Consider the following 24,344-nt stretch of genomic DNA (forward strand, 5'->3'; position numbering starts at 1 on the left):
GTGGTAGCCTAGAGCTTTAATCAATCAGATGCTTTCTGTCTCTCACCTCTGCTCTCTCTCTTTCTGTCCCTACCTCATTCTTTCAGATGGCCTCAAACTTGAGATCCTCCTCTCTTGGCCTTGTGGTGCTAGGATTCTGAGCAGGCACCACTCACTTCTGTTTTCTGTCCGTAGATGCTACCTGCCCATATTGCCTGCTGAAGCACTTTGTGACACAAATTTGTGAATTGTTCTTTCTTAAATAAACTATCAGTTTTGTCTAGAGTTTTCCTCTCATTGGGGCTATCAAACTTCCCTGGTTCTCTTAGGGACCCATGTACTTTCTGTAGCACTGCAGTGGAGTAGGTATGAACCTATATCTATGAACCACATATTTCTCAGATAGTATTCTTTCTTTTTTAAAAAAGGTTTTAGTTTTCATTATGTGTATGTGTCCATTTGTTTGTGGGTAGGTACAAGTGAATGCAGGTGCTGGAGGAGGCTAGAAGAGGGCATCAAAGCTCCTGGAGTTGGAATTACAGGTAGTTGTGAGCTGCTCAGCATGGCTGCTGGGAACTAAACTCAGGTCCTCTACAAGTGTAGTGTACTTTCCTAACCATTAGGGCATCTCTCCAGCCCCAGTATTGTATTATTTTAATGGGATATTAACAGGAGTTGGGTGCTGTGGAATAATCCTCTTGTACATTGTAAAGATTTGTCACTCAAATTGGTTTAATAAAATGCTGATTGGCCAGTAGCCAGGCAGGAAGTACAGGTGACCAAAAGGATGATGAGAAGGAGAAGGGCGGAATGAAGAGAGTCACCAGAAAATGCAGAGAATCAAGATGGGAACGCCACACTGGGAAAAGGTACCAAGCCACGTGGCTAAACAGATAAGAACTATGGGTTAATTTAAGTGTAAGAGCTAGTTAGTCATACGCCTGAGCTATCAGCTGAGCATTTATAGTTAAAATAAGCCTCTGTGTGGTAATTTGGGAAGTGGTTGCTGGGTATTCAGGAACTGGCAGGTGGGAGAGAACCGTCCATTTACAGTCAGGACTGTGTGGGGAGGCGATAAGTGAGACAGTAGATGTGATGATTTAAATGGGGAGTCCAGAACTTCTTGTTTTCCGGGGTGGTCAGTGTTTGTGCATCCAGCAACAACAGTGCCATCCATGGTGTCATTTCAAGTGTTCTCTAGGGACCAGGTCTAAATGTGTCAGGATGTGTAATGAACCCCACATTTGGCACACAGAATCTAAAATGTGTCAGATGGAAAAACCAACCACATCAAGATGCTCTTGTGTCCTCTGCTGTGAGTGACCCCCACTTGTTAGGATGCCCAACTCCTTACCAGAATGAACTCCAATGCGAATCCATACTGGGAGGCCAGGAAGATGCTCCAACTCGAAGGTCCCCATGAAGCTGAGGATGTCCAAAGCCATCTTGGAAATGTCTACTGCATGTCGGTTGCCATTTCTCATGGGCAAACCACTGGCCACCACGTAGGCATCACCGATGGTTTCTACCTGTGGGGACACTTTCTATCAGTGGCTCTGCCCTATGGGAAGGCACCAGAATTGAAGAGAGGCCTGAATTGATTGCAATATAGATATGAGCACAGTTCTGCCACCTCAATCAGGGCCAGTTCTATGCCAGTTTTGCCAGGGTTTTTTGTTTCTTGTTGTTTTTTTGTTTGTTTTTGTTTTTGTTTTCCTAGTATAGTTAACTGGATGACAAAACAGCTATGGAAGATTTTAACCATAAAACATTGTTTCATAATTATATAGATTGTGCAAATGTAGTGAAAATCCTGTAAATGCTCAAATAATCTGGTTGTGGGGCTGGAGACATGGCTCAGTGATTGAGATCACCTGCTGCTCTTGCATAAGACCAGGGTACAGCTCCCAGCACCTACATGGTGGCTCACACCTGCTTGTAACTCTAGTTCCAGGGGATCAGATGCCCTATTCTGGCCCCTGTGGATACCTACATATAAGCGGTACAGACAAGGAGGCATACACACCCATGCACTTAGCTAAAATTAAAACTAAATAATTAATCTGACCGATCCTATATAATTTTAGCAATACACTAAATTACCAGCAAAGTTCTCTTCAGTGATTGTCATTTCCTACATAGTATTTTACCAATAGTAATTGTAGGTTCTTTCAAGAATGAAGCATTTTGGGGGTCTTGTGCTGTGTTTATCATAACTCCACTGTCTCCACTTCATTTTCAGCCAACTTAAATGTTGCCCATTGCTTTGGAGGTGTTTTGAAATTCTGCCATTTCCTCTATATCTGTCACCCCAAATTCATTTTTGCTCTAATTTATTTCTTCTGTGCTACTTCTTTAAAGTAGGGGGTCATTTTGACATTTGGCCTTTCTCTTTTTTTAAATTTATTTATTATTTATTATGCATACAACATTCTGCTTGCATGTGTCCCTGCAGGCCAGAAGAGGGCACCAGATCTTATTACAGATGGTTGTGAGCCACCATGTGGGTGCTGGGAATTGAACTCAAGACCTCTGGAAGAACAGCCAGTGCTCTTAACTTCTGAGCCATCTCTCCAGCCCCGACATTTGACCTTTCTTAATTCTTCCACATCTCCCCCATTTCAGCTTGGATTCAACCACCACTTCACTAAGTGTTAAAGATTTATTTATCTTTATGGGCATACTTGTATGAGCCTATTTGTGGGTTTGTGCATAGACATGCAGGTGCCTGGGGAAGCCATATCCCTTGGAGCTAGAGTTCCAGGCAGTTCTGGGCACCCTGACTTGAGTGCTGAGAACTGAACTTGGGACCTGTGGAAGAATAGGAAGCATTCTCAGTTGGCTTTTTGTTATTTGTTGGATGGGGAGACAGGAGGTGTACCTAACAGGAGCAACTGTGCCAGGCTCTGGTGGCCTTGGGCTGCCCAACTGTCTCAGCCTGAGGGCAATCAGTCACCTTGTAGACATCATGGTGATCCACAATCTGGTCAAAACTCTTGTAGATGTCATTTAGCATGTCCACCACCTCCATGGGGGTGCTGTACTTGCAGATAGTTGTAAAACCGACAATGTCACTGAAATAGATTGTGACTTCTTCATACAGCTCTGGTTCCACAATGCCTTTCTCCTTCAGAGACTTTACCACCAGCCTAGAGGAGGGAGGGGAGAAAACCACTTTTAACCTCTGTAGAGTTTTCTTTCCTTACATAAACAATTCAGATTGAAGCCGCTGTCAACTGGATTAAAAATTTGAGATTTCTAATGAATTCCAGTGAGTGTCCAGGAAGCAGAGTGAACAGATTGCATGCACTGTGTATATGAATACATGGCCCATACATGTGTGTATGTAGTTGAACTTGGATGAATAGAAGCATTTTCAACTTTAACTCAGATTATCAATAATACACATAAACTCACAACACTGACACTTGTCTATCTCTAACACCCACATGTCCACTCTTTACCTCTCCACTGATAATCAATGTTAACCAAGCACAGCACCACATTCAGAAGGTTGGATGAGGATCGTGTCATGGATGTAAGAAAATGACCCCAAGGCTATGAGTACTGCCTCTCTCATCAAAGCCAATGGTTCTGCTCCTCTTGTGTACTTCAGGGTATTGTTTAATATCATGCCAAATAATATATTTATATCAGAATTCACTGGATATTCTGAACTAGGTTTGGGTCCTTTGAAAAGTAAAGTCCACCAGGGCTGGAGAGATGGCTCAGTGGTTAAGAGCACTGGTTGCTCTTCAGAGGACCCAGGTTCAATTCCCAGCACCCACATAGTAGCTCACAACTGTCTGTAATTCCAGTTCCAAGGCATCTGAAACCTTCAGACCAATGCACATAATGTTAAATACAATAAAACAAAGTCAACCACACCCTGTATAAGTTACAACTGCAGCAAAGGATGCCAAAGGAAGCCACTCAGAAAGCCTCACTGAAGAGACAGAAGGTGCAGCTTCTCAGAGCAGGGAATACAACAGAAGCAACCACATGGACTGGGCCTTCCTTTAGGGGCCAAGTTGCCTTTCCCATGGAAGAAGAGGCATGGGGGCTGACTGAGGTCAAGCACTCTCTGTTGCCATTGGGGTCATTTTGAAGGGGGCCTGAGTAGAAATATAGAACATTAGCATCAGAACCTAGAAGCTGGGAAATGCCACAGCAGCCTATGAGAACAGATCCCTCATTTTACTTTATTTCATACAAGTGTTTGCTTGCATGTATAGTACATACTACCCATGTGCCTGGTACCTGCAGAGGCCAGAAGAGGGCACAAGATCCCCTGGGACTGGAGTTACAGATGGTTGTGAGCAACCATGTGGGTACTGGGAACTCAGGTGTTCTGCAAGAGCAGCAAATGTTCCTAACCACTGAGCCATCTCTCCAGTCCCTAAATCCTCCATTTTTATACAGATAAGAAAATGAAGGGCTGAAAAGGAAGTGGGAATCCTGTGATCCCATTGGACAGAGCTATTGCTAGAACGAAGCAACATCAATCCTGTGCACTCTGAGCCTCTGTGACCCAGACCCTGGGTGTTCAGGGAGATGGAGAAGATTTAGAGGCGAGAACAACAATTGTAGAATGCCTGTGGATCTTCCAGAAACCCCATACCTATCAGCCAGGTAACCAAGGTATTATTTTGTCAACTAGGCATTAGTCTCCAGGCAAGGATTTCTGCATAATATAACAAGGTTATGGGCAATACCTACTCTCTTTGACATAGTGCGGTGGTCTGGGAATGGGGGTGTGGGAGTGGGGGTACGGCTTCTAGCATATTTTCAGAATGCTCTCCCAGCCTGCATGTAGGAGCTGAAAGGCTCACAGTTCCAATTAGGCTTTTTTAGTTTTGGGGATTGAGTGGGGCATGTGTGTGTCCCCACCTGTTTGCCCAGGCTAATATAGAAGAAACGACTTTTTTTTTTTTTATTTGGAAGACAGTCATTAGTATTGGAGGGGTGGATCTGGGAGGGGTTGAGAGAAAGGGGTAACCCGGACAAGCCACCATTACTGTGTAACCCGGCGTGGATGTCAGCGTTTTCTGTGACGCCTGCCTCAGTCCCCATGAATTCACTAGAGCTTCTCCTTACACTGAAGTAACAGCTCGCCACACCTTGATGGGGAGAGACCGTTGCTTCTAAGCCATGGGCCGAACCATCCTGGTGTGATTCCCGTTCATCTTAACATTCCTCAGGAACTTACTCGAATGTCAGTGTTTGGAAAACATGACTCTATCTTGGGGTTTCTGTATTAATGCCCTATTTCTTCTGTCCTTACTAAACCATAGCTTCACAAAGAAGAGGCCAACGTTGGCTTGCGGATGCCTGGGTGGCGAGACATCTGACAAGTGTTACCACCTCCTCTCCCACTGACTTGGAATTCCCTTGTGATTTAAAGAAGGAAAACAAAGAAACTAATGCTTAATACTTAAATGTCTCACAGTTCACACACTGCAGAGGCAGGCTTAAATCACCATTTTGAGACTGAGGACAGACAGACAGTGCCTTGCTTGAAGGCTGCGGGCTTAATAAGGTGTTAGAATTCACTGCCATCTGCCTAGTCCGTGATTCTCCCAAAACTTCTTGCTGTAGGAATTCAGAGTGAAATCTGAGCGGGGCTCAGCAAGACATAAGCATCTTCAACCCCAATAATCTGCCTTCGGTCTATAAAAGGAAACCATCCTATACAGTCCCAAACAAATACAAGGCCAGACCAAATCCAGAACAAACCAGTACCAGGGAGAGGCGGGCATGCTGAAGGTTTCAACCGAGAGTCAAGGAGCCTGACTGTGGAATCATGGGAGGCCACAGCTGCAGGAGACTCGTCTTACCGTGGAAGCAGCATAAAGTTAAGGCGGTCAGCCCTGTCCCTCTCTGCCTTGTACAGCTGGGTCCTTTCCTCCACCAGGTGTTCCAGGTTTCGAGAATACAGCTGTAGACGTCGAATCAAGGTGTCCATGTAAGATTCATTTTTTTGGTCATGAAAAAGGCTGAAGGTGGAAACAAAGAACTCTTACCTATCTCGGGGAAGGTTCATGTGAGGTTCTCAGTGTTGTGTGAATTAAAGAGAATGCTTACAGCATGTGAAGGCATGGGGGGAAGCTTCCAAGATGTCACATCATCAGCAAGCTCCCACTTCTGCCCTCAGGAGAAGGCTTGTTTGTGTGAATGTGTGAATGTATGTGTGTGTGTGTGTGTGTGTGTGTGTGTGTGTGTGTGTGTCTGTCTGTCTGTCTGTCTGTCTCTCTCTCTCTCTCTGTGTCTGTCTTTGTCTCTGTCTCTTTGTGTTCCTGTCTGTGTGTCTGTCTGTCTCCCCCACCTCTCTGTGAATGTGTGTGTGTGTGTGTGTGTGTGTGTGTGTGTGTGTGTGTGTACACGCACTATGGTATGGGTTTAGAGCAGGTCAGAGAACAACTTGGTTGTTCTGGGGATTGGATTCAGGTGGCTAGTCTTGTGTGGGCCAAGAGATGGAATTATTTTTTTAATGAGCTCACAAGGGATTCTAACTTGACTCTACCAGGTAGAGGTCAGGAGCAGGTACAAGGAATAATGAGAGATTGTTTTATTCCATATGAATAGATTCAATTAAAAGTTTCCCTGCCTTGACTGAATCTTCATCACCTAGGGAACTATTAAAACTTCCAATGCCAGGTTACACCTGAGACCAAGTGCATCAAATGCTCTAGGGTAGAATTCAGGTGTCAGTTTTCTTAAAGCTCCTCAGGAGATTTCAAATGTGCAGCCATATTTGAGAACCACAGTCAAGGCTAAAGACTAGGGGCCCCTGTATCTCCATGAGAATCCATGTCATTGATACTGCACAGCCCCCTCTGACCTCAGTGACAGGTCAGGGAAGGAGTGAAAAGACAAGAATTTAATCTGTGGTTATTTCCTGCTCTATTCAAACAGTGGACAGTTCTGCCAGTCAGACACGGTCTCAATTAACTTCAATTGCCATCCCAGCCTTGGACACCACAGCAGGTATCTCAATCTTTGGACCTATGGTACCTCAAGAAAGTCAGAGATGGAAGAATGATGGAAACCGTCTGGGGCACTCCAATTTTATGAATGAAGAAGTTGGTAGCCTGTGAGGGGAGGTGTTTTGCCCTGTCTCTCAGCAGGCCATTATTGTGTCTACCCACAGAAACATGGTCTTCTAGCTCTCACGATACTATCCCTTCTCCCATCTGCACCGAGTTACCAGAAAACACAGAGCACCCAGATCTTGGATAATGAGGAACACCCTCCCCTCTTTGACCTTGAATGCTGTTCTGATTCAGAGATGCAAATCTTAAATTGTCTAGGTCCAAAGCTGGTGATTTTGAAGATCTTTAAAACTTGCTGACCTTGGGGGCTGGAGAGATGGTTCAGTAAAAGGACATTCTGGCTTTCCAGAGGACCTGAGCTCATCTCCCAGCTCACAGCCTCCAGCAATCCCTGTTCAGTTCTAGGGAATCTGATGCCTTTATTGTCCTCGGGCACCTGCATACATGTGCACAAACTCACACATTCACAAATAATAAAAAAATGAAAACTAGATCTTAAAAAAAATTAAGAACTTGCTAATCTTAAGAATTACCCACTTGGGCCTGGAGAGATGAGTGTGTGATTAAGAACATTGGGTGCTCATCCAGAGGACCTGGGTTTGATTCCCAGCACCCTTGTGGCAGCTCACAACCATCTGTAACTTCAGTCCCAGGGTCAGATGCCTTTTCTGACCTCTATGGACACTGCATGCACATGACACACAGACATACATGCATGCAAGACACCCATACATATAAAATAAATAAATTTTAAAAAAGGATTGCCCAGGAGCTTCATAGAATCTCAGGGCCCAGGTTAGACTTACAGAGGGTCTGGAAATTATATGTTTAATTAAATTTTTTTCATACAATATATTTTGACTGTGTTTTCCCACTCTCTTAGCTCCTCCCAGGCCCTCCCCACTTGCCCATGCACCCCAACTTTTATGTTCTCTTGGAAACTTTATATTTTTTTTAAAGATTTATTCTTTGTGTGTGTGTGTGTGTGTGTGTGTGTGTGTGTGTGTGTGTGTGTGTAATTGTGCCCCTGAATGCAATTGCCCAGGAAAACCAGAAGCATCCTGTCCCTTGGAGGGAGAATTAAATGTGTTGTGAGCCTCCTGATGTAGGTTATTGGAATCAAACTTGGGTCCTCTTCAAGAACAACACATGTTCTTAACTGCTGAGCCATCTTTCTAGCCCCTAGAAACTATTTTTAATAAAAGTATGATTATGATTTATTTTGACTTTGAGTGTTTAACTTTATGAGTATGTCCTTGAGAAGTGGTCCTTTTTTTATCTCTGAAATTTTGCATTTTATATGGCAGGTGTTGGTGATAGCCTGAGAATTTTATCAGCATAAGTGTTTTCATTCCTTGGTGCCACTAAATATCAGTTATGGGAAGAAAAGTAAAAATGTCAGCAATACCCAAATATCTTGGCCAGTGTGCTCTCGATTTTCTTGAAATCTGGCCTCTTTTCTGGATCCTCCTCCCAACAGTTTTTGACAAGTAGATAGACCTGCAAAGAAGAAGCGGGTGGCTTAGCTTGGGACTCCAGAATAGTCTCACTGTGTTCTCCTCTATGATGGGCGTGATCAAGGCAGGGGATATCTCACAAGGATTGCCATGAGAACCCCTCTGCAGTTCTCTACTTCTCATGGTGTGGACCCCACCACCTACACTACCACACCCAGCCAGTCTCTCGCAATTCATTAAAACATACTGACAGTTTGGAAAAGGCTGGGTTTATGGGAAGGATTAAATGCTTTATGAGAACATGTGGTGTTTAGGTGTCAGGGAGGGTAAAAAAAATAAGGCTCTGGTTGGCGAGACACCTTAGCAAGTTAAGGTCACACACATACACACACATACACACACACACACACACACACACACACACAAGCAGAGGTAAAAGTAATAAACAAAAACTAGTAAGTCTCAATGGAATGAGGCAAATGGATAAGGACAAAGCTTGAGGGTCCACTCATCTCAACTGTAGCGAGGAGTCACTCCCCTGAGGACCATGCAGAAGACTTCCTGCGTTCAGGCTTCACCCCAGTTGAACTTTGAATTTTGTATGGGCAAAAGGCAATGTATATGTTTAATTTTCCTCAACGCAGTGGGGCCCAGCTGTGGTGGTGACGTGCACAGAGAAAAGGAAGGTGGAGAGGAAGAGCCAATAGAGGGGAAGCCTGTGGGACCATCATCTTACCTGCCACAATATTTGTGACTTGATCCAAAAGGGAGGCAACAGTCATGCAGACAAATTTCTAAACAGTCTTATTAAATAAGAAACACAGAGCCAAATACAGGGGTGAAAGCCGTAGATATCAGGGAAATAGTGAGAGTCACCAGCTAACCTTAGCTCACCATGATGCTTCCCAAGAGAGGGAGCTAATTCCTGTCTACCCACGCTTTTATTGCCTTGTTGTTCTGCCTTCCCATTGGCTCTTAGCCCAGCTACCTCACTTCCTCATCACTGTCTGTCTGTACAGACCTCCAGGTCTCTATGGTTGGTACTGTCACCATGATTGGCTGTTCCCCAGTGTGTCCTTGAACATACAGAGACTCTGCTTGCCATGTGATCGGGATTAAGGGCGTGTGCTACCACTGCCTGACTTTTGTTTATGGCTGGCTATGTCCTATGATCTCCAGGCAAACTTTATTTATTAACATACAAATAAAATATCACCACATTTCAGCACAAATAAAATATCACCACACAGTCATTTATTTAACGAGTTTGCTCTTCACTCTGGTTAAAAACAGGCTGATAAATGGTTCAGTACATACTTCCTTTCCTTGGAAAATGGTTCTTGGGAGGAAACTAAGGCCACAACTGCCTCTGTCTGCTTACCTAGCCTCTGGGTAATGCTCCTGCCTCAGCACGGGCACACACCTCTAGGGAGCAAAACAGAGTGAGCCATGGGCACTGCTGAGGGGTGGGCTTCAGGCTTGTTTCCTACTGAAACCAGTTACTGGGCCTGAGACCTTTGCCTGGTTTCCAGTTGCAGGACCATTGGGCTGCAGAACTGAACTGAGGATGCTGCTTTGGTGGCAGAGGCTTTAGTCATCTGTGCACACCATCAGCCCTCTTTATTCTCCTATATTTTTGATCCAACTAACTACGGGCTGGGACTATTCATGGGAAAACTAAGTCTGTGCTGAACACATACAATACCATATAATGTAACAGTGATTTTTCATGGGATTTATTGTATGTTGTTGTGGGATCATGAGTAATGCAGAGGTTGTTTAAAGCATACAGGATGCTGTGTGTAGGTTATCTACACATGCCACACCATCTGATGGGCTCTAGCAGGCAACATTTGGGAGGTTGCAGGATCCTGGAATCTACCTCTTCTTCTTACAGGGCTAAAGTGTCCTCTCCCCCACTCCCTCTCTTGTGTTCTCACCTTCTCTCTTTCCTTCCTATCCTCTGTTCCTTCTTTTCATTTTTGCCTCCTCTCCCCTCCCCTCTCCTTAATTTTATGAAGGCCTCATTATATAACCTACATTAGCCTCAAACTCAAAATCCTCCTGCCCCAGACTCCTCAGCGCTGGGATTATTATAGGTATGAGTCACCGTGCCTAACTTTTAAAAGTCTTCTTGAAGGCTTGTTTAAATGTTTCTCTATGTTTTTAAGTGAAGCATACTACTTTTTTGTTTTGAGTTTCTTTTGTTTTGATTTGGTTTTATTTTGAGACCAGCTCTCACGTAGCCCAGGTTGGCCTCTAACTCACTTTGTGGCTGAGGATGGCCTTGAACTCTTGATTGTCCAGGGCAGGGGTTACAGGCATGTGCCACCACACCCAGTTTAGTAAATTTTAAAGTAGAATTACAACAAAATACACTCAAATTCTTTTAGCTTACAAAGCACTAGTCCTAGCTCGTAAATCAGTTGTATCTGAATATTAACTCCTTATCTGCACACATGAGAGTTTGTCGTTGTTCATGTCGAGACTCCATCTCATGTATCCCAGTCTCCAATACCTGCTCTTCCTCCCTCTGCCTTCTAAGTGTTGGGATTGCAGACGTGTACGCCCATACCTGGCTCCTTCTTCTCTTTAAATCAATAGAGGTGTTTATAAGCCTCATGCACACATCACATACACATGTAGACTATGATGCGTACTTTAACCACCAGCTCTTTCCTGAGCTGGGGGAGGAACAGGCCTTGGGGGAGGGGTAAGAACAACTGTCTCAGATCTTTGCGTCCTAATCCCTGTGTCCTGTAAATGCCACCAAAGGGCAGCCCTTCCTTGTCTGGGAGAGACGATTCTCATTCCCACCCAACAACTTCAAGTATAGAGAGTAGTCCTGTATGTACTTATCACTAGATGTAATTCATAATAATAACTAATGATAAAGTAAAACAATTATAATTACTAGGTGTGCTAGCATCACGGCTCACCTACTTGAGGGCCATTATTGAGTCACAGGGCTGAACTCACTGTTCAGCTCCTCGACAGTAAACTTATGACTTAGATGCCCCCTGAGTGGCTAACAGGGGCACATACATAGAGTGGACACGTTGGAGGAATGGCTTTTGTCTCAATAGAACATAGCAAAATGGCATGAAGTTTGATCATGCTGCACAACGTAGAATTTATAAATGGTTTACTCTGGAATTTTCCATTTAGTAATTTTGGACCTCAGTAGTTTCTGGTAACTGAAGCCACAAAGAAAAGACTACCAATAGAGGAGACTGACCTTTTCAAATGTGATTAACTGAAAGACCTTGAGAGGGGGCAATTACACTGGGTTCCCTGGGTGGGTCCAGATGGAGTCACTCCCGTTCTAATTGGAAGACAAGATGAGAAGAAGCAAGAGAGGAGAAGCAGGAGGATGTGACCAGGGGCAACGAACCAAGGGAAGCCACTGGGAGCTTGGAAAGGAGGAAAGGGCCACCTGCAAAGAACCTGGAGGCTGTGTAGAGCTTCTAAAACTCTCTGTGAACATGTTTGCTGTTGTGCCCACAGACTCTGCGGTAGACCATTACAGGTAGACAGACTACTGAAGACCAGGAATATCGACTCACCTCCAGCTCCTTTTCATCTGTAGTTTCCAGGAACAGGTCTGGGCGGAAAGGTCGTATCCCGTCGGAGTTTTCCACTCTGAAAATCTTCTCTGATTGGATGAGAATAATTCCATTACAAGAAGAACCCCAACGAGGACTGTTGAGCACATCTGAATTGGTTCACCCCTGCATGACTCTTCAGCCAATAGGAATGTGACAGATGTGAGTGAAGTGGGAAGAGTCTTCTCTCACAACCCAGGAGCGACTTACAAGTAGACAGCCATCTCTTGAACACCTCAGATTCTATTACTGTTTCAGCAGGTCCTCTCTCTCTCTCTCTCTCTCTTACACACACACACACACACACACACACACACACACACACACACACTCATCCCCTGACCCCCAGATCCCTCAGTCATCTGACCTCCAAGACAGTCATGAGTTAGTGCCCAGTAAGTGCTCAGAAAGTGAAGACTGGAGGAACTGAACTAAGTGCTCTCCTTCAGTGAGAACGTGACAGGAAACTAAGCCGTGCTTCCCATGAGAATGGAGTGCAGGTGCTGTCTCCTTAGCATGGGCTAGTCTAGCTAGGAAGCAGGTACCTTCCCTTCTGTGATCAGGAGGAGAGCTGCGAGGGCAGGAGGCATTCTTTTTCTGTTGGCCTTTTTGAGACAGGGTCTCATGCAGGCCAGGCTGGCTTTAAAGTGCTTAGGAACTCCTGATTCTCCTGCCTCCATGGGGTGGTTTGAAAGAAAATGGCCCCCAAGGGGAGTGGCACTATTAGGAGGTGTGGCCTTGCTGGAGGAAGTGCGTCACTGTGGGGGCGGGCTTTGCGGTCTCTTTTGCTCAAGCTTCTCTCCGTGTGACTGTTAGTTGACTTCCCATTGCCTGCAAGATATAGGACTCTCAGCACACCACCATGCTCCCCATCATGATGCTAGTTGACTGAACCTCTGAAACTGTAAGCAAGCCACCCCAATTAAGTGTTTTCTTTATAAGAGTTACTGTGATCATGGTGTCTCTTTACAACAATAGAAAACTCTAAGACACTCCACTTCCCAAGTATTAGGATCACAGGTGTGGACCACCACAGCTAGCAAGTAAAGGAAGATCCTTTAACACTGATGTGTGAGATGCGTAATAATGGCACCTGGCTGAGCTCTGTAACACCAGGTCTTTGCAATCCTCTTAGAATGTGCAACTCAGAGAAACAGCCATTCTTTTAGCAGAGGAGAGGCCTGGGATCTTCTGGCTCTGTGCCAGGCTGTGAAAGAAGTCTGACTCACCATTCTGGTCCCGACAGCTCAGTGTGTAGAAAGTTTCCTTACGAAGGATGATCTCCTGGGCAATGATCCCGAAGCTGTACACATCTCCTTTCTGAGAGACGCTGGCTTGGCGCATGTGCTCAGGAGCAGTCCACAGGTCTGTGTGTGAGACATCCACAAGACAAAGTTGGAGGGAGGGGGTTTTACTTAGGCTGAAAGTTCAGGTTACAGACATCCATGATCAGCAGATCCAGCTTAGCAATACTAAGGAGGATGGGGTTTGTCTTATCTGATTAAAAGCTCTGTTTCTTTGCTTAATGAATTAACTTGGCACCCCAGCAAATCTTTATAAGAACATATGAGGGCATAGTCCAGTAGGCAAAGCACCTGTGTAAACGTAAGGACCTGAGTTTGGATATTCCAGTACCCATGTGAACAGTGGATGGGTGTGGTGACTGTCTGCCATTCAGAATGCGGAGACAGGATTCTCCAGGGTGGGCTGGTCAATCAGAATGGACATATCAACAAGTTCTGGGTTTAGTTGTGAGACTCTGCCTCGGTAAATAAAGTGGAGAAGGCTCCTGCCATAGCCCCGGGCTTCTGCTGAGCATACACATGTATGTGCACACACACAAATGGAAATATTTAGTCCAATATCATGTTAAACTTCACAGGATTGTGAAAATAGAGGCAGAATTATAATTTTTCTTCTATTTAGGAGAATGAGACCCAAAAGACTGTTACACAGAATTGGACATAAGACCTTCACTTTTGGAGCTAGGAAGTTTGTTGAAATAAGGCCTAGATTTCTGAGGCCACTTAGCTGTGACTTACACTAAAGAATGGAGGAGAAATGCTTGTATGACTTCCCTCATCCAACCTGCGAGTCTTCATGTGCCTTTCCTGGACAATACTGAGAATGACCAATGAGGCTCTATTTCACATATTATATGTATGCATACATATCTTGTCACCACAGACAAGTGCGTGGTAATGTCCACATGGAAACTGGGTCTCTGTTCTCTGTCTTCCTGTGCAAAACCCCAGCCTGGAATCTCACTCCTGTCTCCTACAAAGGATGAGTTCAGTGAGATGGTTCTTCCCATCCTAGCTTCCACAGTCTGTAGATTCCTCAATCTTTTCACTTATCTCAGGAGACACAGTGGAATACCGTTTAACTCAAAGAGCCTTTGTTGAGGGGCTGGAGAGATAGCTCAGTGGTTAAGAGCACTTTCTGGTCTTACAAGGAACCTGACTTCAGTCCCCAGTGTCCACATGGCAGCTCATAGCCATCTGTAACTCTAGGTCCAGGGAATCTGATGCCCACTTCTGGACTCTGCATGCACATGGTGCACAGACATTCACACAAGCAAAACACCCATACCCATAAAATTAAAAAAAAACAAACCAAAAAACAAACAACAAACAACAACACAGTTTTTGAAAGCTTTCATTGACTGGCAAGGGGTGTGGGAGAATGAGTCAGAATGTTGCCCACTTCATCTCCATTTTTTGAATATTCTATATAAATTAGGTAGAAATTTCAAAAAAGAAAAAAATGCTAATAAGAGAGGCACAGACCTTTTTTTGGAGGTAGGATGGAATTGCACCCAAAATCTGTGATCTTCACCACCATTCGGCTGTCCACCACGCAGTTGGTGGATTTCAGACGCCCATGGACTTCAATCTTACTGGAGTGCAGATACGACATGCCCTGAGGTTTTCCAGATGGTGGGAAAACAAAGACACATCACACACTTTGGCTGAATGACATTTTGAAAGAAAGAAGTGGCATTTTGAATCTATTTCTCTGTACATGTTGCCATGCTATCCAATTTTAAATTCAGTGCTGTGGACTTTGCTTTAAAGGTATTATGAAAACCCTACTGCTTGCCTATACGCTGTGAGGTATAGTTCCATAACAAAAATAAAAAAAGTTGAATGTAAACTCCAGTTGAGAAGCTGCATGCTATACAAGGCATAGGACTTTGTGATTATGCATGTGTGGGGTGGGTGGGAAGGTCAGAGGTCAGTCTCTGGCTGTGTTATTCAGGTTCCATCTGCCTTGTTATTTTTTCTTAATTTATGTTTTATTATTGTTGTGTGTTTGAAGTACGCATATGGGTACATGTATGCCACAGCACACATGAGGAGGTCAGAGAACAACTTTCAGGAGTTGGTTCTCTCTTTCCGCTGTGGGTTTTGGGGATGGTACTCATATTGTCAGGCTTGTGTGACAAGCGAGTCAGCCACTGAGCCATCTGCAAAGCCCCCACCTTGTGTTTTGAGACAGTATTTCACTGGGACCAAAGCTTGCCAATTAGGCCAGGCTGATTGGTCAGTGAGCCCTGGGGAAACTGTCTATCTCCTCCTCCCCAGTTCTAGAATCACAGACATGTGCCACCATATCTGATCATTTTTACATGGGTACTGAGAACTGGATTCACTTCTCCCTGTTTTATTGGCAAACTCTTTACCTTTTGAGCCATCTCGTCAGCCCTGTTTTTATTGCTTGCATGTTCTTACTTATGTGAACTGTGATCAAGTACATGTCTCTAGCTCTCTGCTGTCTTGACCTAAAAAGACTGATAAGACAACATTACATTTATGAAGGAAATGACTGGACTCAATTATTTCCTAAAATCTAACAGATTTGGAGATTATTTCACATGGTATTTTATTTCTAACAAGTCTGTGAGAATGTGTGAGCGCACACATTATTTCATCAAGTCCTACATAGCTACCACTGTTGTTGTTTATGGACGAAACCACCATGGCTGATGCCCACAGCTTGTTATACTACTTCATTTTCACGAATGTTTTTGTGTACGTATGTCTCTTACCTTAGCAACATCATATAAGACAGAGATCTTAAACTCCCAATCCATGAATGTGCCATCAGGGTAGGAAATCGTATCATTTAAAACTTCCTGAATAGGAGAGAAAACACACACGATGAAAACATGAACCGCTGCAGGGAAAGACAGCATGGAGAGATCATGAGTCAAACAAGCCAATCATGAGGCTGTTGAGTCAGGAACAAACTGGGTTACCACCACCATCATTTATCATCACATGCCATCACAGGTTGTTGGACAGAGCTACAGGCTGAGAAGTATGTTTGGCATTTTTATTGGGTGACTGTCATGTGGCGTTCTCACATAGACCTAGAGCCTAGGACCTTCAAAGTCCAGGCCACGGGGCACAAAGCCTAGATATCACTGACATGCTTTGGTGTAGAGTGGTATTCTCTCCCATGCTCTGACGCCAACACAGACACACACATACACACAGACCTGCCCCCCTTCCTTTCTCTGCCTCTCTGTCTGTCTCTCTCCACAATCTTGCTCCCAGGGTCACAAAGAACAAAACAACACAAGAATAGATCAAGTGCCATCAAAATGACTCGGGAGTCTTAAACAAGAGAATTTCTACCAGTTTGAGGTCAACTTGAGCTATGTAGTGAGACCCTCTCTCAAGAAAGAAAAAAGAAAAGAGAGGGAAGGAGGGAGGGAGAGAGGGGGAGGGAGGAAAAGGAAGATGAGATGTATTGTGTTGCTGGCTAACACAGCATGCTGCTCTTCAGTAAGTTTTTTTTTTTTTAAATAAATGGAAGTATATTCTAAAATAACACTACAGCATAGTAACCTAAAATAACAATAAAGCATATAGTACAGTAAATACATAAACCAGAATCATAGCCATTGGTTGTCATTATCAAACATGTATTGTACTTAGGAGGTGGAGGCAGGAGGACTAGAATTTTAAGAGCAGCCTGAGCTACATAATTAGTTTGAGGTCAGCCTGGGCTATGTGAGACTGTCTCAAAACCTCCAAATAAACAGAACAGGCATTGTTAGGTGTATTCAGCATCGGGTAGGAGAGAAAGATACACAGACTCTGCCTGGAGGCTGGCCTTGGGAAGTCTGACCAAAAAGTATCTGCCCTGCCTGCTCCATCTCACGAAGACTGGATGAATGGATTTGTTTGGTATGTGTTTAAACACTTTGGTTTTGAGGCAGGGTCTCCCTTGGTAGTCCATGAGACCTGAAGCACCCTTTGTATCTGGCACACGGCACATAGGCAGAACTCCCTACGCTGCTTTGAAGTTGAGATTCTCTCCTCATCTGCCTCCTGAGAGCTGGGATTACAGGTGTGTGCCACCACGCCTGGCTGGACCAGTGTTTCTAAGCAGGGAATTGCTCCTGGGAATTCCTTCATTAGGCTTCTGTCTCTACTCTCAATGCTAATTACTTCAGTTGACTTAATTGCTCTGAGTTTTCTTTAAGTAGCTAAGATCTCTGTCCTTAAGAGAGCTCTTGACTTTCCTAGGAACTGGAGGAGCTAGGCTTTGAACTAATCTCACATTAGTGTGGTTCCTATATGGGGTTTAGTTAAACCAGCAGGCAACTGTTTTCAGTATGACCTGGAGCAGACCAATCTTGTCTTGTTTCAGGAAAAACAAGGACTGGAGTTGTGGTTTAATTTGGGTGTGGCATCAACGATTTCTCAGGAGGTTCTAGAGTTATTAGTCATTTCAGACAAGGCTCTGGGGCAAGATGGAAGCTGAAAGCAGCCAGAATCTGCAGGAACTTCCTCTCCTTGGCTCAGTACTTGCCCATCCTAGCCTGTTCTCATGGACCAACGTGCACCCCTTGGTGGGATTCTGCCTCAAATACAAAAGGAAAACATGTATCTTTCATAAAGTATGAACAGAATTTACAAAATATGAGAAGGTAGAAAAAAATCGCCACTGGCTACATCACCTGACCTATTCTGGGGCTCCTCTTCCTTAATTCTTTAATGTATATTCACATAAAGCACACGGCCCTGCCAGAGTCGGTTCCTATCTGCTTGGCATAAACATAGTCTCCTTTGCTCTCAAAGCATCCTGATGAATTTCGTGGCCACCTTGCCCAAAGGTGTCTGAAGGCCCAGAGCACCAGAGCCCAGCCATTCTGCAGAGCGGGATCCAGTGCTTTAGCCCCTTGGTTCTGGATGCCAGCCTGTTGTTGCTTTCTTCTAGTCCCATTTCTGACATCTGCCCCTGTGCATGTCAATTGTGTAGGCCCTTCAGAGTGCTCAGTGGCCTGAGGGTCCCAGCTTTGAGCTAGGTTCTGGGAAACCTGACTCAGCCCTATCCTACTTTTTCAGCTCTGGACCTGCTCGTCCAGAATCCCGGAGCCCACCTGGCCCTGCAGAGTCCTCTTCCACTCCTCCTGAGGGAGAGGGGGACTCTGAGACCTCGACAGAGCAGAAGCAGGACTTAGGGCAGGTCACTTATTCCCTCTGCTCGCATTCCTGTCTGGTCTGCTTTTCTGAATCTCTCTGGCTTGCCTGTAATGATGTCATAGGACTGAGTGATGCAATCCGATGAGTCTGATCACTGCGCCTGACAACCCTCTGACGTCACTTCATTGAGTACGATTTTTCACTTGTTTTATATGTATGAGCATTTTGCCTGCACGTGTGTCTGTGCACCACGTGTGGGGGGGGGTCTATAGAGACCAGAAGCAGGTGTTATTATATCCCCTGGAACTGGAGTTACAGGTGCACATGGAATCATCTCCAGTATGTCTTTTTTTCTTTTTCATATCGTGGACCACTTAGGCAATAGGAAGCGACCATGGTTCCTTACCCGGAGGGACCCTCTCTCACAGTATTCGATCACTCCAAAGATCCTGGTGTCCAGCTTCACAGTGCCGTAGAACTTGGTCAGGTTGTAGTAGTCGGACTGTAGCAGCTAAGAGAGCAGGTGAATCAGCTATTTACAGAGTAAAGCTGAGGGAGTGGGGAATGGGGGATAGGAGGTGGGGTGGGGGGGAGTAGGGTGTGGGGGGCAGTGAACAGGCAGCTAGGCAACTTACAAAGCAAAGCAGCAGAGGGCAGATGGGGGTGGGGTGCTATGACGGAGATTTATGTGCCAGTAAAGTGTGCTTCTTTGAGGTCTTTGGCAAGAAGACTTCTACTACTGAACACCAGCATCTTCTCCTTCCCACACACGTCACATCTTACTCATACACTGGATAAAAATTCTAAGGACCTTTAAATAATACCAGGGTTGTGTTGTAGGCAACATGAGGTCTCAGTCTCCAGCATCCCTTGGTAGATTGTCAACAAGAAGCCAAGTCACCCTTTCCTTTGCCTGGGGACTCTCATCAGTGGTTCCACTGGGGACCTCAGTGTTTGGGGAAATGGGATGAAGCTCACTCTAAAGGGCCTAACAGGGCACATACCTTGTTTAGTTCGATCTTCTGCTTCTCCGTGAAGTTGCCATCACTGTGCTTGAGGTCTTTCAGAATCACTTTCTGCCGAGATCAATTGTGGAAAGAGGGGGATTGCTGTGGCCCAAGTCTTTCATGGACAGTCTCCAACCAGTTGAGCCACAGGATGGCAGAGTGCGGTGCAATTCATTATATGTGTAACGTAGAAGTTTGCTTGAGGGCCCCATTGTATTGTAAACTTTCTGGAGCACCCACAGTGTTTGACTAAGGCTTCTATCTCCGGTGCCTAGTGACTGGGATATAGTAGTTTAAACGTTTCATGAAGAATGACCAGGGGGAATGGAAGGGAGGAAGGAAGGAGGGGGGAAGGATGGAGGAAAGAAAGGAAAAACAAGGGAGGAAGAATGGAGCCCCTCCCTGACAGGGGATTCCTGAAACCAATGTATAAGGGCTTCCCTGAGTGACCTGAATCTCACGTTTCCTGTCCTGTACTTCTCACAAGAATGTTTCCTTTGTTCGTCCATGTTCCCAGAGCGCCTTCCATGTGAAACTCTTGCAGCCACCTGGGCACCTCTGCCATTGCATTGCCAAGGTCAGGGGCTAGGACAACTGTGTGTCAGAACACCCAGCATATCCCTGGACAGGTTCAGGGCAGTGAGGGCTAGTCTAACTACCAACAGGGTTCAGTGAGCAGGAGTGTGGTGTGGTGGGGTAGGGGAACTAACCCCTACTAACTGAAAGGGTTTAGAACGGGGCAGGGGAGGGAGATGATGACGGTTGTACAAACTAACAGGGTTTAGGACAGTGGGGTGCTATACTACCTGAAAGGGTTCGGGACAATGGGTGCAGGGTGGGGGATGTCATACCAACCTTTTTGTCATATTTGCACTGCCGTAGTCTCTGGATTGTATCTCGTCTCCTGTCATCATCGATCTGGCAGAGAAAAGACCAATTGTTCCAGAACTTCAATTTCCCTTCACTGCCAAGAGGCTCTTAGAGTGTCTGCGAGTACTCCACAGCATGCTGGGCAGGTCCCCCGAGGTGCTTCTTGGGCGCACCCTTTTGCTTCCTCTGATTCCTGATGCCTACCCTTCTCCCCAGGTGTCTACCACCTCAATTTCTGGGCTCCCCCCCTCATCTCAAGGTCTTACTAGTACCAAGAATTCTCTCTGCTTTCTCCACTTTGCTTCCTCTTTCTCCTCCTGTTGGAAACCCTGGCCTGTGCCATCTCCAGGCAGAGGCTCTTGGAGAAGGATGTTACAAAAGCTCAGTTGTATTTTTATGCCTAAAGGCCCAGCAGAGATGCCAGTGGGGTGTGAGGACCAGGTGTCCATCAATCCTGAGTTTGGCTTAGAATTGCCAGATCAGCTGGCTTCTCAAAAAACAAACAAACAAACAAAAAACCTGAGATGTGGATTTTTATATGATATTCTGTGATTTTATATGTTGGGAATTGATTTAAAAAATGTCAACACAGAACAACACATAGATGAACATATGTACACCACTACAGGTTAGATGTGGCTCCTGCCTTTCCTGCCTCTGACTTCTGGTTTAAACACATGAAAAAAGTTAAGACTTGTATACCTTTCAATTTTCATATCATAAAAACTTGGGGTGCTGTGTTAGCTATTGCTAAATTAACTTGACACCTGAGAGGAGGGGACCCTAGTTGAGAAAATGAACTATAGGCTGTAGGCAGCCTATAGTGCATTTTCTTAATTAGTGATTGATGGGGGAGGATCCAGCCCATTATGGGTGGGGCTACCCCTGAGCGGTGGTCCTGGGTTCTATAAGTCTTGTGGGCTGCAAGCATAGATATTCAGCTGTGTATTAAAGCCAAACTTTGACCAGCCAAGGGTCTATCAAAAGGCAAAGCCATTTATTATGAATATTTGATGTTATCCAGCCTTTGATATCCCAGCTGTCTTCTGCTATGAAATTCTGTGTGTCCAGACCAATTGGTAAACAGTTCAGCTCCCCAGACCTGCTGAACTAAGTTACTAACTGCCTTGCTGAGCTTAGGAGACAAGCTGGGGGAAGACTCATAGCTTTGTTTCTTATGTTAATGAAGCTCAGACCATCCCCCACCCCCCACCCCTGGCCTTGAGGAGGTGGTTCTCCAGAGCAATTGACTGAGAACAAAAGAGGTTTTCTACATATCAAGGTGGGAAGTAAAACAATATTCCAGAGGAAGCAGAGAACCATGTGCCCAGGGAAAGAAAGGGCAGGCATTTTCTGTAGACAGCGACAGAACGGCATGGCGAGAGAAGAGAGGACCACAGAGGCTCCGTAGAGGGTAAGCAGATCTCCAGTAGAGTTTTCCGAGTGGCAGGAGTAGAGAGCAGCAGAGATGGAGAAAGAGGACACAGGGGACGAAGATGAGGCTGTAAGCATAGGAGTTAGTTGTTAGCAGGGCTCTGAGCTAGGGAACTGGACGGAACTGTAGTTATGGAGACAGGATTTCATCCCAGAGAAATAAAGTAGACGGATAAAGAGCTTGGTATGTCTAGAGTTACTCCTGCCTTGAATGCCTGATGGAGCTGTAGCTGAAATGATAGAATTTTGTCTTGGAGGAATATTTAACAGACATAAGAACATAGTATACGTAGATTTTTTTTTTCCCCTCAGATATCCCACACCAGATGTAGCTAAACCCCGGGACTCCTGGGTACTTCCATATATAAGAAAGCAGGCTGAGCAAGCCATGGAGAGCAAGCCAAAAAACAGAGCTCCCCCATGGCTTCTGCATCAGTTCCTGGTTCCAGGTTCCTGCCCTGTTTGAGTTCTTATGTTGACTTGCTTCAAAGATGAACAGTGATGTGGATGCATAGACAAATAAACCCTTTTCTCCCAAGTTGCTTTGGTCATGATGTCTCCTCACAGCACCGAATCCTGTACTAAGACAGAAATTGGTACCAGGAGTAGGGTTTTGCCGTGACAGACCTGACCATGTTGTTTTGGGGAGGATTGTGGAAGGATTTGGAACTTTGGACCAGAAAAGCCACTGAGTGTTCAAACCTTGGTGAGCTGCTCTGCAGATACTTGGGAGATAATAATGTTGAGAGAAATGCCTGGCTTGTGGAATTCCAGAGGAAAGTCTGAGAGTCACTATCAGGGCCATTTACTATTTGGACTTAATCTATGGTTCTGGCTAGCTGGCACTGAAGAGTCAGCTGTGATTAACAAGATACCAGAACCACTGAAGTAAAACCTTTGCTCTACTGGACAATTGACGCTGGTCCACTGGAGTTGAGAAATTAGCAGTGATAAAGAAGAGACCAGCATCACTGAGGTAAAATCTTCTGAGAAGTGCTTCCACAGAGTCAGCATCCAGGAACTGTGTTCTAGAAGTGAGCAAGGTTGTGCCTCGTGCTGGCAGCCAAACTTGGTAATGTAAGAGTCACCCAGGTGGTACTGGTTTTGAAGGCATGAGGGGTCATGGAAAGCAGCTGAGGCTTGGTACTGTGTGGTAGGCTGGAGTCCCTGAAGAGGCCCAGGAGAGGCTACTGGTGAAAGCGCAGCCCAGGTGCAGCAAAAGGCCCCAGGATTTTGGAGATGCCAGTGTAAGGATTATGTCCTTAATTATGTCACCAGCCTGTGACGGCGTCCCAGCCTAAAAAGCAAGCATGCTCTCTCTGTGCCCTCTCTTTCTGTATCACCTCTCCTGTATTCTCTCTCCTCTGTTCGTTCTCTCTCTCTCTCTCTCTCTCTCTCTCTCTCTCTCTCTCTCTCTCTCTCTCTCTCTCTCTCTCTCTCTCTCTCTCTCTCTCTCTCTCTCTTTCTCTCTCAATAAAGCTCTAGAAAGGTAACCATGGCCCGTGATTCTTCTGCCACCAAAATATCTGTCGGCATCCCGTGGCGGCCAGCCATGAGCGCTTAACCAACAGCCAGTAACACGGGATGACCGCCAAGGACGGCAGCAGAGGTGGAGTCACAGCCTGAGCTTAGAAGACAAGCTGTGTGTACTGTGGAGGATAGAGCTGGAGAAGAGGCCCATGGTCCTTGGAGGAGCCCAGAAGACTCTGAGTGAATCTGGACAGCGAGTTATTTACACTGTTGAAGTGTGGTTTTGCTTTATTTGGGTTGTGACTGTGTTCTTCCCTCTTGAAGTAAGAAAGTATTTAATTATTCTTGATTTTACAGGAGCCCAGAGTAGACTTTAAACTTAAAAGAAAAGATATTTTGGAGTTTTATAGATGCTGCATTTTCGAGGAGACTGGATATTTCTAAAAGGACAACTTTTAAAGTATTTAAAATTTTAAGTTTGTAAAATATTCTATATTATAATGTTGATATTAATGTGTAACCTTGGGGATGAACAAGAAAAAAAAGATTATGGCTTAATAGCGATGTGTTTGTGTGTCAAGTTGGCAAGGGATCAATTGTGCTAGCTGGTTTGATGTCAATTTGGCTTATCATGGGCAAAATAATCCTTCCTCCTTTAAGCTGCAAACGTCTAAATCTTGGATTCCCAAATGAACTAAAGTGTCCATGCTTGGTACACTTGCTGTCATGCTACCAAAGTCCTGTCAGATACTCATTAACATGTAGATCACACCTGACTTACCTTCAGGCTGATATGGCTGGTCTCATTGGTTTCCAGAGGAAAGATATTTTCAGAAGGAATGTGGGACCATTTTTTCTGTCGAAGTTCATTATCTCTTCTGTATTTTCTGTAAAAGGAATAGAACCATCAGGAGGTGTTTATGAGCATCCATCTTAGTTAGGATTTCTATTGCTGTGAAGAGACACCATGACCACAGCAACATTTAATTGGGTGGCTTACAGTTCAGAGGTTTAGTCCATTATCATCATG

General features: G+C 45.0%; 1 protein-coding gene across 2 annotated transcripts in view; it reads right to left on the reverse strand.

Moving 5' to 3' along the window:
* Positions 1 to 24,344, reverse strand: part of Gucy2c (guanylate cyclase 2C) — a 76,269-nt gene that overhangs the window by 11,351 nt on the left and 40,574 nt on the right. Inside the window, exons 12-23 of one of the 2 annotated variants that reach the window (XM_036182475.1) lie at positions 24,096 to 24,201; positions 20,396 to 20,458; positions 19,538 to 19,609; positions 18,940 to 19,044; positions 16,145 to 16,231; positions 14,883 to 15,015; positions 13,323 to 13,460; positions 12,055 to 12,143; positions 8,440 to 8,531; positions 5,817 to 5,975; positions 2,936 to 3,128; positions 1,334 to 1,508 (exon numbers count right to left, since the gene is read on the reverse strand). In XM_036182475.1, coding sequence (XP_036038368.1) covers positions 1,334 to 1,508; positions 2,936 to 3,128; positions 5,817 to 5,975; positions 8,440 to 8,531; positions 12,055 to 12,143; positions 13,323 to 13,460; positions 14,883 to 15,015; positions 16,145 to 16,231; positions 18,940 to 19,044; positions 19,538 to 19,609; positions 20,396 to 20,458; positions 24,096 to 24,201 — 1,412 coding nt within the window. The remainder of the gene's footprint in view (positions 1 to 1,333; positions 1,509 to 2,935; positions 3,129 to 5,816; positions 5,976 to 8,439; positions 8,532 to 12,054; positions 12,144 to 13,322; positions 13,461 to 14,882; positions 15,016 to 16,144; positions 16,232 to 18,939; positions 19,045 to 19,537; positions 19,610 to 20,395; positions 20,459 to 24,095; positions 24,202 to 24,344) is intronic. The other variant, XM_036182476.1, reaches the window with a different exon arrangement.

Source organism: Onychomys torridus, chromosome 3 (genome assembly GCF_903995425.1).
Source record: "Onychomys torridus chromosome 3, mOncTor1.1, whole genome shotgun sequence".
Lineage (NCBI taxonomy): Eukaryota > Metazoa > Chordata > Mammalia > Rodentia > Cricetidae > Onychomys > Onychomys torridus.